We start from the raw sequence: 16,757 nt of genomic DNA, 5'->3' as shown, positions 1-16,757 counted from the left end.
AAAAGAAATCATTTCTCCCATCTTTCCTCTGTCACTAAATACATGCTACTTTGTGGGGGTTTTTTTTTGCTGAGGAAGATTCACCCTCACTTAACATCTGTGCCAGTCTTCCTCTGTTTTCTATGTGGGTTGCCATCACAGCACGGCCACTGACGAGTCGGGTAGGTCCATGTCTGGGAACCAAACCCAGGCCTCCAAAGTGGAGCATGTCAAACTTAACCACTAGGTCATGGGGCCAGCCCTTGTGTTATCTTTTTTTAATAACTGTCTTCCACATGACACAATCAGCCTCCTGAGGGCAGAGGCGGGGTCCTATACCTCTCTGTGACCCCAGCACCTGTCAGAACATGTTGGTCATTGCTGATGATGAAGATAAAGCCAAGGGACTGAACCACATACAATACAGATGACTGAAAGGGTCACTCAACAATTCTGGCTCTTCAGTCTTGAACTCTACAGCTTGTCACAACACACACGTACACATACACACATACATATACAACCTTAAGATATCGCACATTAAACAGTAACCTCCATGAGCTAGAACAGTGGTTTATTCTTCTGTGTCTATTTAATTCCTAGCACAGCCCTTGGTATAGAATAAGCACTCAATAAACGTTTGCTGAAAGAATAAGTGAACCTCATACACCAGGACTGGCGTTCACCAAAACTTTCTACACCAAAGGACAAAATGGCCAGGAGTGGACTTGTTTTTCAGAAGAAATAATAGCACAAGGATGTTCTTAACTCCCCAAATAATACGTGCTCTTCTCAAAGATTTTTAAGCCAATTCTTTCTGGCTAGAGTGGCTTGAAAACACACCCAGACCTGATAAATTGCTTTTTTCATTTGACTAAAGGTGAGAACCTATCTAAAGTCTTCTTTAATTTGGGACCAAGAAAGATACTAAAGCTACATTATATACATTTCCTCCATATGGCTTCCCTCAACTATGTAGTAAAGTAAGTTTCATCATCTGGCTGTAAACTCAGTGTGTGTTTAGGGGCCGGGAGTGAGGTGATGGTAAAAAAGAGGCAACACTGAAGTCTTCAGAAGCCATTCTATCTTCACACACCTCCAATCAACGATGTAACAGACACTTGGCAAAACCAACCCTGAGAACGTTAGAGAATAGGTTAGTATCCCAGACAAAGCCCCTAATAATATCCCATTAACGTGTATATTCTAAGAACCTGAATGGCTTTTGGGAGATGCTAATGGAAAAGACTATGTGGTTTCCTGCCTGTGTGTCTGCATGCATGTGTATGATACGTAGGACTCTGTGGTAGTGAAGGGCACAGATTTCTGCCTATAACCAGAGAAAACTGAAGCAAGGAGGTGGCTGACAAATCTGGTCCACGGATAAAAAGTGGGGCAGGGAGGAGGGCAGGAAGTTAATACACCCAAGAAGCTGAGCTTTTCTTAATTGTGCTTGCCTTTCTGGGTTCACTTGCTCTCTCTGCAGAGTCCACTCAATAGCCTGTGCTTTGTCTTCCAAAGGAACTGTCTGAGGCATCATTTCCACCTGTATGCTGCAGAATCAATTCTGTAGAACATCCTCCTTTGCTAAATCTCAGAGATGCTGCCTGTAAATTCAAAGAATTTCAAGCATCAACAGAAACCCCCACCTCCACCCCCAGAACTTAGTTATGAACATCTGTTGTTTACAAGGGTTCAGGCTGAGAGCTGCCAGACTTGTTCTGCAACCTCTACTTTAACAGGAGGCTGCCAGGGAGGGATGTCTGAATTTCATGCAAGGATGCCCTGTCCCAACTGCTTAAGCAGCAATCAGCAAACGCAGCTCAGCATCCTACTGTTGAAGATAATCCTGGTTTGTTCGATTCATTTTCTAATCCTGGTTCTTTAACAAGATGTACCCAAAATATGTTAAGAAGCAGAGCTGTTGCTCATTGATCCTCCCTGAATTTAAAACCAGAGGAGCAATGATCCACTGATCGGTGGGGATGGATAGGGGGCAGGGGGTAGCTGAAATGATGATCCTTTTTCAACTCTGAAAAATCCAAATTGTACTTTTTTCTCATTCTCCCTAAATCCTTCATTAACACTGAGCTCTTCCCACATGACCGTTTCTCTTCACAGCGAGATACTTTACTGCAGTGCAGGAATCAGATATTAAAGTCTTTACTTCAATTAACTTGGGAGCACATCTAATTGAGAACATAACTGTGCTATCTTTTACCTTTCCCTGGCTGAGCCAAACACGAGTCCCTCCGAGTACTCTACCTTCCTTTCCTTCCTGGTGACTACTGGAACCTGCTTTAAATGGGGTCCTATTTTTAGATGCATGTGCCCATGCGCATATGTGTTATTATTCTCTCCCAGCCTGGCTGATTTCCCCCATTTCAATTAGGAAAGTCCTCACGGCAGAGACTGTCTTTTCTTCTTATCTTGTAAACCCTCCCACTTAACACGGCCAGCTCCCAATAAAGATGACATGGCTTTTGCCTTTAAAAGAGAACTGGATCAAAGTCAATTCATTTAATTGGCTGTGAATTCCTGAAAATTAAGGATCCTGCAAACCAGCCACACATCGCTTCCTGTGTCTACTATGGAATTATTATGGGGCTTACAAGAGCCAAGAAAATGAAGTTCCCTGTGCCCCAGCACTGTTGGTAAGGGACGTGATCACCAGTGTCTGTGCTCCAGCAAGCTCAAAGTCTGAGGTGTAGCCTGCTGACATTCCAATGGCAGAGTCTAGGAGACACAGGAAGCCCTCAGTAGTCTCCAGCACCATCCCAGGCACTCATAAAAGCATGCTTTGCTTCTGACCCGCCCTCTTTCATTCCCTATCCTAAAAGGGTAATATGAAGCCACTGATGCAGAAGCTTCTCTTTGGCCTCCTGAGAAAAATGACCCAGTAACCCACATTCTGCTATCCTCATGACTGAGGTTTGTACCGCACTGGCCCGCTGGACTGGATGGCAGCCACTGCAGGAGGCTGAGCAGGACTGGCATCCTTTTATTCACCCAGGTTGCAGCTGGGACCTGTGAGCCTCAACACTACGGCTTTATGGAAACCCAATGATTTGACAATTAATGCTACCTATTGGCTCTGTGATGACAAGGAAATCAGACAGTGATTAGAACACAAATTTCCCCCTCTTGATGACTGTGAGCATGGATCTAAAAGTAACAGGCCAGGGTTAACTAGGTTAACAAGGAAGTTCACTACGCCTCATAGGACAAAACGCACAATTGCTGAGTTTTTTAGGAACAGAACATACAATTAAATAGAGTCACATAATTGCATATTTCCTGCCCAATGCATCCATATCATAAAAATCAGGAAGGAGGATGAGCTTGTCATTCGTGAGGGCCCTCTGGGGTCACCGAAGACAATGGAGACTGACACGATATTACCCAGAGCCAGGCTTAAGAATGCTTAACTCCGCACAGGGAACACACAGTGAACCTAATCCACCAGGGTTTTACCTAGTATAGCTATGCTCAGTCCAAGCTTCCGAGGACAAGGATAACAGTCACTGCTATTGACCTTTACTACGTGTCAAGTACTGTCCCAAGGATTTCACATATATTAATTCAGCATGACAACTCCATGAGGTAGGTACTATGATTACCCTCAGTTTACAGATGAGGAAACTGAGGCAACTAAGAACCTTCATCTAAAACCACACAGCTAGTAAGTGGAAAATCCAGGATTGGAAACCCAGGAAATCTGCTTCTAGAACCTGTGAGCTTAAAGATCACGCTTTACTCCTGTGCTAGTGATCATTACATCAGCTGCCATTTGGGGAGTGTCGAGTAAGTTATAAGACTAGTGCTTTACATACATTGTACCCAATCCTTAGAGCAACTCTTCAAGGTAAGCATTACTCCCTACATTTCATAGAGGAGAAAACTGAAGCTAAAAGGGGTTAAGTGATGTGCTCAAGGTCACACAGCTGTAAGTGGAAGAGACAGGATTCAGACCCAAACAAGTCTGGATTAAGGCTCCGAGCTTTTTCTACGAAGTCATAAAGACTCCAAAAGAGGCTTCAAATGAATCCTTTCTTTGTTCCAAAGACTGGCCACGACTCTGCCTTGCTGATCCCCAAAAGCTGTCTTCTTGCGTCTCCCTATCCTCTTTATCCACATGTGAGGAGACCTCCCAACTCTTCCAAAGACAACCCAACCACAACCCAAGCTTCTGCAAGGACTGGGCCAGTGGAAAACTCACCAGGGGACATTTGCTAGTTTCTAAATAAAGGCAGCTTGAGCCACGGCACGGGGAAGCCAACCCTTGCTCAACACCAGATGCTACATCTGGGCAAAACCTTCCCTGAGGAACAAACAGCTCCCACATATGTCCACGATGAATGAGTGACATGCCAGTCCCAGGAAGTGGGGTTCTCCCTTCTGGCAGCTTCATGCTTCCCTCTGCTGCCCTCCTCAGAGTCACCCCATATTCAAAGAGGAACTTTCTGGTGCTCCACCCTTTTCTGATTTGCAGCTACAGCTATAACATTCTCCACGGCCAAATGACTCTACTTTTTCAGCCCAATGCTATCCTGTGAGACTGAGGAACAATTCTGAACTCACCTCCAGAGGGGAAATCCACTGGCAATGGTTGACGTAACTACAGAGACTGTGCACATTCAAATACTGGGCCCCAGGCCAAGAACATGGACTCTACAAGAATTCCTCTTTTAATTAATTGTGTACCTAACCTCCCACTGAAAGCAATGTTGCAGGTTGAATGTCTACCAGATTCTTGAGATACTTAGGCCCTGTTCCCTCACATCCGTTCCAAGAGCAACACAACTCATAAGCAGGCAAAGAGCAGGTTTACTTTCCACGTGTATCTCCTTAATTTAATGTTGGTGAGAATTGGATATTGTCTTCTTCCTCCTATCCCAGTACCTAGCTCAATGCCTAGCATATAATTAGGTTCCCAAAATGTGTATTAAATGAATACATACATAAATATATCTTTTACGCCCCTTTTCACTCTGCAATCTGAGTACCACAGACAATCTGAAGGAGGTTTCCCCCTTTTTTCCTCCTAAACCCTTGCTTTTGGAAATCACAAACATTTCCACAGCCTCAACCATCACCTCTCTATGAACATACCCAAATCTCTACCAACAGTCCAGACTTTAGCCCTGAATACAGTCAGTCATTTTCTGTCAGTTACTGGAAATTTCAACTTCAATATCCTTACAACATCTTAAACTTAACATCCAAAACCCAAATTTCTCATATTCTAGCCCTTCAAAAACAACTCCTTCTCCTAACTTTGGTATTTCTGTTCAAGGCATCGTTAATCTACCAGTCACCCAAGTCCAAAAGAAACTTCACAGCCCTGTTTCTTTTGTGCTTCCAAGCTCTCTTGAAACCTAGACCGGTCAGTCAGCAATGCCTGCAGACTCTTCTCGCACCAGGTGCTTTCCGTCCGTCCCTAGACTGCAAGCTCCAGGAGTGCAGGGGCGCTGTCTGTCTTCCCCGGCATGTTTCTGGCACATGGTAAGAGCACAATACATATTTGCTAAATGGACGGAAGGAAAAATTTCTGCTCTTTTCATTCCTACCATGCCACCCTAATTTAGATCCTTATTATCTACTGTGGCAACTGGTTTCACTGTCTCAAGTTTCCTATCATTTAGCAAACCACCACCAGGTTAATCTTCCTTAAGGAGTGTTCGTATCTCAGCTTGGACACTAAGCCATTGAAAGCTTCAGTGGTTTCCAATGTCTACTGCATACAGCCAAATCTCTTAGTCAAGAGTCAAGGCCTTCTATGATATGATCCGATCTACCTTTGTCCAATTCTTCCATAGACACTTGTTACCCCAGCCAAACCAGTGTGCTCACTGCACCCCAAAAGTGCTTTGTACTTTCCCCCTGCTGTGTCCCTCCTGCCTATGACATCTTCTCCCTCCCTCTCTACCTATCTATCAAAATCCTATCCATTTTCTTCAAGGTCTGGTTCAAATCCCATTTCGTCCCTGAAAGTTTCCTGGCCACACCAACTGGTGCCATCCCTTCTGTGGCACACACTTGGATTTACCACATATTGCCTTACCCTGAAGATCTGTGTTATTGTATTCAGGTATAATTTATCCTGGACTAGAAATTCATGTGGGAAACAACCACTACTTCTGCTTCTTTTGGATCTCTCTCCTCTAAGAGTCTAGAACAATATCTTAAAATGTTCAACAAATATTTGTTGTTGAGGAGAAGGAAAAGCTGGAAGAAAGACAGAAAAGATGCTGGCAGTGGGTTACAAAGTAGCATCAGATCTCTGTAAGGAACACAGCAGGAACAGCAATGCAGGAGTCTTCCTCTAAAAACTCAACAGAAAAAAACCTACCTCAAAATAAAAGAAAGAACTGAGCTACTAAAAGTAGGAGATCAAAACCAAGCGAGCTATGACTGAAACGTAATTTACAGCAAGTCTACATTAAAAAAACAGACGACGCATTATCAATTAGAGTCCTGCTGGGCAATATTAACACAGATTCCACTTGAAAGAGACAATCAAAGGCTCAGCAGCAAATAGGAATACATTTATGCTCTTCAAGGAGCCAAAGGAAATGCAAGAACATCTTCCCCAGGAAGACTTCCTACCCTCACATAATGTTTTATCTCTGCTCTCAATCAAACCAGGCAAACAGAATTTCAGACATTAACAGGGTCCTCCCGCAATTCAAAGGGATAGAGGAAGCCATATTACCTATGGTAAACAAAGCAGAATAAGGTGGAATCAAATCATTGCTATAATTCTATCTGCGGCATCTCTCACTCCGCTGTAGGGGAGGGGAAAGAGAAGGAGCGTGACGGGACCACAGGAGTTAGAGCTGTGTGCCTTTCACGGGGGTGTCTGCAGGGAGCACAGTGTGGGAGAGGACAAAAGGTGAGCAGGAGCAAAGCAAAATAGGAATCAAAGCCAGAGAGTGACAGGGTGATGGCTTCCAGCGTAAGAACTTGTCCCAGAGAAGATGAAAAAAGCAGTCCAGTAACACTTGTGCCTAACGGCCGTCACTTAAAACTGAAACAAAATACCCAACCTAACCCAGTATGAGGCTGACATCTAGCCAGGGTGAGAAACTGGCCTGGAAAAGGGGTGGGACGAATCCATGTGGACCGACCTTGGCCCTGGCCAACCTACCCACCCCATCCCAAGCTGAATAGTTTCCATGTCCCTGAGACGCGTCTGTCCAGAGCTGCTGCTGGCAGCTGCTCTCCTGGCAGCACAGGGAGACAAATTCATGGCATTGCTGGGCCAACAGCTGCTACAGCTCCGGGGGAGGTGACGAGTGCCCGCTGAGATGCTCCGGGCAGAGAATGAACTATTCTAGGGACTGGCCCTAGAGTCAGCAAAATTGAGGCTACACTTCACCAGCTGAATGAAAATATAGTACAATTGCCACTCCAGAGACCCAGGAAACCCACAGCCCTTCTTCTGTTCCAGCTTCTTTGACTTCAGTCAATTCTTGCCCTCACATTTGGCCATCTTTTCTGTTTCCAAGGGCACGACTTCAGTTTAGGCTCACATTAACCTTAGGCCCATTGCCATACCATCTGAACAGGAGTCCTCCTTCCAGTCTCTCCACTCCAAATGACCTTATGCATTGTTGCCATAGTTACCCTTCCAAAGCACAGCCATCCATAATTATGTTCCTTGCTCAAAAACTATCAAGGCTCCCCCATGCTTACAGAATAAACCTAAACCTTGTCATCTGGCATTCATGGACCACTGTAATCTGGTCCCTATCAACTTTTCCAGGCTTATGTCACTTTCACATTTATTATTCCTGTTTTTCAGCAAAACAGACAAGTTACCCGCCAGCCTTGTTTTTCCCAACTCTCTGCCTTCACCAACGCTGTTCTCTCTGCCTAAAATGCTCCCTTCCCCATCTTTTTAACCTCCTTTTACAACTTCTGCATTGTCTCAACTGAATTAAGCTTGTAGAACCAATGCCTAGCACTGGCACTTTTGTTTTTCCATTTTCCATCCGCTCAGCTTCACCACCATAAAGCCCACTCTTCTCATGTACTTGTGCCACTTTGTACGGGTGGGTGGCCACGGCCTTTCATACACCTGCCTTCTCACACATCACAGACAATGTGGCAGAGGTTACTAACAGTCCCCTCGTTATGTTTTTCTTTCTTCATATTAATAGAAACTCTATTTTCCGGTCACCCAGAATAATAACTCTCTTCCCAGCCTTCCTCGCAGCTCAGTATAACCAGGTACTAAGTCCCGGCCAGGCAGAGGTGAGCCGAAGAGATGTGTGTGCCACTTCCAGACCGTACCTTTAAAGAGTAGGGATGCTTCCTGCCTCTTGCCTTTATGCCTTTCCCGTTGGCTGGAATGGGGACATGGAGGCAGTGAGCCATCTTGGGTCATGCAGACAGGGACAAACACTCTAGGGATGGACACGGGCCTGGGTGGCTAACGCCCAGACGATTCCATGAGAGAAATCAACCCCGATCTCGTATAAGCCACTATTATTTGGGGTCTATTACAGCAGCCAAACCTATACCCTAACCAAAGCAGACATGCCTACAAAAGCCTTTCCTGGGCCACAAATGTCAATTTTTTCAGTTGCTAACAAATGTTTCAAGCTTGGCCTCGTGGTGCCTCCTGCCAAGTGCCGGTTCAGTTTTCCCAGCACGGTTGTCTCTACACTGTAACGCTGTGCGCCCAAACATCTGAATACTTGGTTGCCTTTTGCAAAAGAGAAATGAGTAGAAAGTGGCAAACTGAAAGCGCTGCTCCCAGTATTGCGTCGGGAAGTAGAGTCTCATCACCGTACTAATGAGATAGGGTGGAAAGCAGCACCACAAGGACTCCAGCGCTCACTGGACTTCAGCAGACAGACCATGGGTTTGATTGTGGCAAACAGAAGAAAATTAAAAACAAGCTTCAAAATGCTAAAAGCACATCGGGTGAGGTATAATTCAGAATTTCACAAATATACTTATAGTAAGTAATGGAAGCCACCTATTCCACGTAAAACAGTGGTTTGACATTCAACCATTTGCCTTTCCTGTACATTTTTAGGAATAAATTATGTATGAAAGCAGGATGTTACCTAGACTCTCTTACTGAGCTTCTCGCTAACCTGCCTATATTAAAAGCATTTGTGTGTATGTCTCACCTCCTCTTCTGTGAGGCTGTACCACATGAAATTGCCACTATGTAATGACCATTTTTTGACCCATGAAACCCAGCAATTTCATGTTTCACTCTCAAAGGTTGAAAGCTGTTGGGTTTGGGGCTCATTTTAGTCCTCTCTGCATCTCTCACAATGCCTTATATCTGGGAGAGTGTCAATAAGAAATTGCTGGGGTTAACTTCTATAGATCTACTTGAAAGACTTCTAGCTCTGTCAGACAACACCATCCTACCTTACCTTCTACGCTTTTAACTGCTTAAAAATAAATCTCCCCCTCTCTCCTTCCCTCTTTCCCTTCCTCCTCTTCCCTCCTTTCTAGTAACTTTTACTACTCCCTAACATTGGGTGTGCCCAAGCCTTCGGTCCTGGTTTTAGCTGTCTGTTCTTCTCTTTCTCTTCCCTGAGTTCGTATACTTTCATATCGTCCACAACCACTTTTATACTGAAGATTCTGCTATCCATTCCCAGTCAGAACCTCTTACCTCAGTAGTACAACATCCCCATCTGGATGCCTGAAGGCCTCCCAGTGCCCCAAACCCAACACGTCCAGAGGAGCGTCACCATTCAAAACGGGTCTTCTCTCAACATGTCCACCTCTATCATAGAGGCCACAGCTCTTCTAGGTTGCCAGGTTAGAAACACCAGGTCACCTCTGACCACTGCAGTTCTTTACACAATCAGTTATCCAGTCCTGTTCAGTTCTTGAATATTTCTTTAATACATTCCTTCCCCTCCATTCTTTTTGCACATGGATTAACCCCCAAAACGTCCATCTTGGCCTTCTCTGGCATAAAAATTCTTTCTTCTATCACATTTTTCCTCATGTTTCTCTCCACAAGCAAGAACCCAGAGGGCTCACTACCACACTGTCACATCCAATCTGAACTCCTCTGCTTGTTTGTCAAAGAGCCATCATTTGGCTTCTACTCATCTTACCTTATCTTCCATAGCTTTTGAAAATATCTGTGTTCTCATAACATTTTGCTCATACCTCTATTAAAACCCTTTTCGTATTATACTGTTTACATGCCTCTCTGCCCTGACATCCAGGATTTCAGAGTTTATCTTAGTCGCCATAGGAATCAGCACAGAGCACAGTACCCAGCAGATATTTAAAAGGGGTTTGTTGAACAAGCAGATTGTTACTCGGGATACGCTCAGACAGGAAGCCATTAAAGTAAACTAGTCATAAAGTTACAGCAGAAGGAGCAGAGAAGTCCCCCTCTTACAACTTCTGGTGACACCTTGTACCTCCACTTTGCAACAGTTACTTCAACTCATCTCACTGTGTGACCTGTTTAATGCCTCTTCCCTCCTTCTACTGGAAGTGCCACAAGGATGAGGCAGTCCTGGTTCACTCTGTGTCCCAAGGCACAACGCTGGCCCTGAAGGAGGTCAAGGAATGTGCCACGGACCTTTACTGAATGAATGTGTAAGAACCTTCCTTTTAATGAAGCCAGATCCCTCACTAGCCCGTACACCCCCTCCCCACCAAGCATGTCTCTGCTTTTCACCTGCACATGCTGTCCTCTGCTGCACAGATCTACCTTTAAACCCTAACCAAGTCCCAGCTGCTTCAGGAAAACTCTCCTGACTACTCCAGATCCTTTATCTATCTCCGATGATGCATCTCTGACCTTTTATCACTTCCATATCCTATATAATACCAAAGATCTCTTAATGAGATCATTATTGCTTTATCCTCTAACTGCTTCCTGTATTAAAAATCTTTTCTCTCCAACCAGATATGGCCCCCTATGGATACACACAACAACCTTCTCTTGCATCTTCCAATGCCTGTACAATACTGAGCACACAGCTGGCTCTCAATAAATACTCACTGGTTGTTTGGGGAAAAATTAAGCCAGGTTCCAGCTTTATGAGAAGGGAAACCAATTCTTCCAGCCCTGGAGAAAACACCCTATTCCATGTATGTGATCTTAATCAGAGCAATTCACATGACTTAGAAATTAGCACATCTGTACCTTAATTTGTAGTGAAATGTCCTTAGCTGAGAATATGATACAGTACTAAAAATCAAATGCTATTTTAAACTTAGGAGGAGCTTACCAGTAGAACAAATCCAACCTTGAATCATTTTTCTAAAGCAAGTGACTCCTGTCCCCGAACGTTCATTTATCACATACTAAAGTAACCTTTTATTCTCTCAGGATTGCCTACCATAAAGAGAAGAGGACTTGAGAAAGATAAGGGACTTGGAGGACAAAACATCTGGAGGAAATCCTCATTCTGGCCGATGGCTGGAGTGGCATATGTTCTCCTCGATCTTCACCTCCATATTCATTGCTCAGTGCTGGCTTATACAGGCTAATTTGTGTCTCGAATTATTTGGACGATAAACAAAAATAGAAAATGGGGGAAAATAAGATAAAATTCACTTGGCATTAATTCTTAAATTCATTCATTCATTTACTCATCCAATAATATTTAGTGAGCATCTGTTAATGCCACCTTTTACACTTGGCACTGTGGGAGACTGAAAGATGAATCAGAAAAGCTTATACAGTCCACGAGGGAAGGTAATATAAGGCAGACAGTGCAGAATGAACAAATAAAATGCTGTAGCAATTAAGAAGAGGGAGAACATTCTTTCTTCTGGAAGAATGAGAAAAGTTTCTTGGAACAGGGAGCCTGTGAGATGGGTCTTAAAACATGGGTATGGCTTAGACGTTCAGAGACGTGAAGGATGGGTACATAAGCTCAAAAAACGGGATGAGCAAAGGCCCCCTGGAGTTAAGGTTCTGTTGGCTAAGGTATAGTGGCAGAAACAGGAAATAAGGTTGGCAGGCTAGTCGGGGCCAGAGGCAGCGGGTCTTGAAGACCGAGCCAGGGAGCGTACACCTTTGTGAACAGAGCAGCACTTCCTCAAACTTTAACCTGCACACAAATCACCTCGGGATTTTCTAACAGGAGATCTGGGGCTGAGACCCGAGATTCTGCATTCCTAACATCCCAGCTGGTGCCCATACTGGGGACCATACCTTGAGCATGAAGAACACAAACAATGGGGAGCCACTGCACAAGGAAACTGCCTGATCCCCAGAGACCTCCAGGAAGACTCCATCTGATAACAGTGGATCAGGCAGATTGGAACGGGGAGACACTATCCACTGGGGTCTTCAACCCTGGGTGTTTGTTAGAATCATCTGGGAAGCTTTGACATTGTCCTGTTACCAGGTTCTACTTCCAGAAATTCTGATTCAATGAGTCTGGACCGGGGCTGAGATTTCAGCATTTTTAAAAAGTTCTCCAGGGAATTGTAATGCGCAGCCAGGGTTGAGAACCTCATCTATAGATGACACAATGTTGCAATCATTCAGGCAAAGGTGATGATGATCTAAACTAGGGCAATGGCAGTGAGAGCAGTGAAGGGGCAGGGGTTTAAAATATCGTAAATGCAGAAGGAAGGGACTCCTGGGCAGAGTTTAGATGTATGGCTACCACCGCATTCATTTCTCCTGGTTAAAGGCAGTTTGGTGAAATGGGTAGGATCACAGACTCTGGAGCCAGACTGCCTGGGTTTGAATTCCAGCTCTGCGATTGATTTATTAGGAGAGTGTGTGTGTGTGTGCGTGCATGTGAGAGACCTTGGGCAAGCTTCTTAACCTCTTTAAGACTCAGTTTACTTGTCTGTAAATTGGGGATACAACAATAACCAACATAGAGAGTTGCTGTGGAGGTTCAGTGAGGTAACATATGTAAAGCGCTTAGAACCGTGCCTAGCACATAGCAAGGGCTATAAAAGTGTCTGCTCTTACTATTAGCATGGTTCATCATCTATTCTGATCTGCATGTAAGACTGATGTGAAAACAGAGAAGTCCTTGAGGGCTCTCAACTCTCAGCCAATCTGAAGTCACTGGGTTTCCTGTTTCATGGATCCAGTTGGATGTAGGTGGCCCACCCTGCCTCCCTCTGTCTCAGTCAGACCCCATTCCCAAGGTCTCTAAACAGTAACAGCCGCGCAGTCCCTACTTGAATTGCTGGTCCTTGGTGCTCCGCGTCTTGGCCAGGAAGCGTTCTGCCAGCTTCTCCAGGTTGCGGGAGTAGTCCATCTCGATCTCTGCCTTCTTCCGGAAGAAGTCCTGGAGGTCCTGCAACAGCTGCACCCGGAGCTCACACTGCTGGTCCAGGCATTTCATCTGCTCTGTGAGCTGAGCGCGGATCTCTGCAACAGAAACAAGGTAAAACAATCAGACAGAGAGCCCTCACAAAAAAACACACATACCAACATTTACCCCTCCTACTTACTTGTTCCCTGTCCTCTGGGGAACTTAAAACCTTCAAAAAGAAAACCAAACCCTAAACTGGCCATATGGTGTAAGGTACCTCCAAAGACTCCACCAACTCTTTTCAGACCATTGAGGAGTTATCTCCAAGCATCCTATTAGGGAAGTACTACTTTCATCCCCATTTTAAAGAAGAGAAAACTGACTTCCGAAGAAGTCAAGCTATTGAGTGGTGGAGCTGGGATTCAAACCCAGACAGATTGACTTTAGAGCCTAAGCTCCTGCTTTTTATACTTTCTCCTATCATTTCAAGATGTTTTTCAGCATCTTCATGAAGTAGGGTGAGGTCAGAGTATTTTAATGGAGATGTAAAAGGCCCTTCCCAAGGGCAGATGGTGGCAATCAGGAACGAAACAAGCACCAAGACTTCTAGGCAAGCAAACTACTCACTGTCAATCAGATCCCGTAGTTTCCAATATCACAGAATTAAGTCAATCTTCAAGAAGTGGATTTTTCACCAACAAATATCACTCATATCTCTGTTGTTTCATCCTCACTGATGCTCAGAGCCTCTGCTGTGTGAAGCTAGAAATATTTCTGGTTAAGCTCTAGCTCGGCAGATTGCTAGCTGGCCAAAGTCCCCGTACAGAACCAGCAAACACCCTCTCTGGAACTGCAACAATGGTAGCTCCAGATGCAATCAGATCTGCCTCAAACGCAATCCTGCATTTGTTACTGACAAGAGACCTGGCACCCACAGGAAGCAGCTTGCCAAAGCCGATCTGCTTTTCAGCTCAGAGAAGGCCTGCAGTGCGGATCCTGCTGCAATGATGGTCCAATCCCGCCTGAGTCAGAATGGACTCACTTCCTTCTCCTGCGAGCCTGCTCAGCTCTAGTGCATTAGGATGTGACAGTGACTCCAATCTCAGAGAAAAAGAGCACCTGTATTATCATGCCTTTCCTTATGCATGCTCCAAATTCATTCCTAAATACTAGAGTTGTAACAATGCTTGCTGTCTAACACTATGTAATGCATGAGGGGGATCTAGAATTTTCATCTGAGCTTTGGATAAATCAGAGGCAAATCCAGGATCAGGGCTATGAAGTCGAAAGGTTTGCCAACCACTCCTTTTATGAAGCAATGAGGGATGGGCAAATGGTGCATTTAGTTTTACCTTGAAGTAGCTGGGGAGCCATTATCTATCCCCATCTTCATTTCTGTTTCTGTTTTTTACAGATATCAGGATGCAGCACAAGTATCTGGTCCTCTGTGGGTGATCTTAGGTGATCTGTAAGTACAGTTCTCACCTTCTTTGTCCCCACCCCTCCCCCTTGCCAACGACTAACGCCAACCAGACCTGCAGTAACCTCACCTGAACTGAAACTGAGCACCAGGGGATTGTTGCAAGCAGACAGAAGGCTGCGCAGAAAAGCCGCCTACCTCATCACTCATCAAAGCTCTCTTGTTCTGTTTTCTGGAGTCTGATTACAAGAGTGCTGAGGGGAAAGATCCGCAGAGGGCATGTTAGGCATCTGGTTCTTGCCAGGGGTTTCTGGGCCTCTTAAACACAACAGCCCGTGTCGAGACTACCCCTAGAGGCATCTGTCCCCCTCCTTTCTATTGATGAAAAGCTGGCAATAGTAGCCACTGGGTGGGCAGTCTGTGGGTGAAGAGGACATTCAAAACACTCACTGATATTACTTACAGCTTGTCCATTAAATAAGAATCAGGGCATCTTCTCCAGGCACCCAGATATTCAAGACGGGCAATGGATGGGCAATGGGGCTGTCAGCCCTCTCTGAGTCACCCGTAATTCACTTTAGACTTCACCTCAATAATCTCACTGACCAGAGGAGCAGAAAGGAACAGGCTACAATGGCTGATGATCACTCCCTGCCAAAAGAAGGGGATGTGAGGCAAATTCCCATGACCCTCCTGAAGTTCCAGATAGATGACTCCAGGATTGTCCTGTCCAAGGCATGAGCGCTTCACGGAGGCCTCTGAGATACATGAACCAATCTAAGGAGCCCCGAGCACATCCAGCCAGCACAGAATTCCACCCTGACTTCCTCAAGTGCCTCAGTGAGTGGGCAGTGAGCCAAAACAGCATCCGACCCTCGGGCACCCCCTCCAGGTCCACGAAGGACAGGGAGCACGTGTCTACTAAACACCTTTATGGGCCTTTATATACACCTCCTCATTTAATCCTCATAACTAGTCTATAAGGGATCCTCAATTTCTCTGACTACACAGATAAGAAAACTGAACTCATTAACGTCGTTTACGAAAGGGTCATACAATTAGGTACAGGTGGGGTGGAAGCTAAATTAAGGTGTGTCTGACTTGTCAAAGAGGTTACAGTGGGGCAAGGAAACAAAAGAAACAGAACACGAGTGTGGAGTCTGAAGGTGTTTCTGGGGAAATCAGTTTCTATGGCTCCCATCCCAGAACGCCCCTTCTCCATCTTCCAGGTGAGGGGTGATTCAGGCCCCCAGAGTCACGTGTGCACCAGAACAGTGACTCACTAACTAGCCCAGGTTTCGACTAGTCCACAGCCCAGCTGGATCCCTCCTCTGCTTCCTAGATGGACTCTCCAGGGCAGCTTTTGAGGAAGCGCTTGTCTTGTCCTGTGAGCACACCCTGAGGTCTGCCAGTAAGCCCAGAGGGCAGAGCGGGTGAGAAAGCCATCCCCTCACCCCTGATCCAGGAAAAGAAGAGTCTCCACTAATAGGTACCACCTGCCACTGTGGTTGATTTGTGATCCGACGCCACTGAGCATCTCCCCTCCCTGCAGCCTGCCTGGCAGGAGAAGCCTCCCCGGCTCCCATCCTCAGAGCTCCCACACACACATTTAAGGGAGACCCCAGCCACCCCAGCTCCAGGCCAGAATGGCTGTTCTGTCCAGGGCAAAATGTGCTGCTTCAGGCTTTTGCTGCTGCTGCTGCTGCTGCTGCAAAGACAAACAATGGTCCCCAAGAAAGCAGCTGTGCCAGCCCCAGTCCTCTGTCCATGCACGTAAGGGGCAAGAAACAATAGGCCACTGAATGCCAGCATGCCTGGGCTGTGTGCCCAGGCTGGAGGCCCCTCTGCACCCTGGGCTACCAACAAACTACAAGGGCAGAAAGAAGAAAGGGGCAATTTATAAAAAACATGGAGGAATTCTATTGTGTGCTTATGTGAGTATGCACGTGCACACGTGTGCACACTCAAACACACGCACACAGACACACACCACCCATACTGTGCCTCACCATACCAACTCATGAAGGCTTTACAAATCCAGATTATAGTTGGATGAGAGTTCCTGGGAGCTGGGGGTCATGGGGTCCTTGTAGGTTCTGCTCCTAGAATTACATGGGAAGTAG

At 45.6% G+C, this 16,757-nt stretch overlaps 1 protein-coding gene across 19 annotated transcripts in view; it reads right to left on the bottom strand.

Moving 5' to 3' along the window:
- Positions 1-16,757, bottom strand: part of SRGAP2 (SLIT-ROBO Rho GTPase activating protein 2) — a 236,803-nt gene that overhangs the window by 132,047 nt on the left and 87,999 nt on the right. For 16 of the 19 annotated variants that reach the window (XM_023640439.2, XM_023640440.2, XM_070266562.1 and 13 more), the window contains one exon: positions 13,138-13,330. In XM_023640439.2, coding sequence (XP_023496207.1) covers positions 13,138-13,330 — 193 coding nt within the window. Of the gene's footprint in view, positions 1-11,324; positions 11,489-13,137; positions 13,331-13,841; positions 14,165-16,757 lie in introns of those variants that run through there. The other 3 variants (XM_070266560.1, XM_070266557.1, XM_070266561.1) reach the window with 3 other exon arrangements.

Source organism: Equus caballus, chromosome 5 (assembly GCF_041296265.1).
Source record: "Equus caballus isolate H_3958 breed thoroughbred chromosome 5, TB-T2T, whole genome shotgun sequence".
NCBI classification, from domain to species: domain Eukaryota; kingdom Metazoa; phylum Chordata; class Mammalia; order Perissodactyla; family Equidae; genus Equus; species Equus caballus.
The sequence above is the reverse complement of the archived record's forward strand: the minus strand, read 5'-3'. Positions and strand labels throughout refer to the sequence as shown.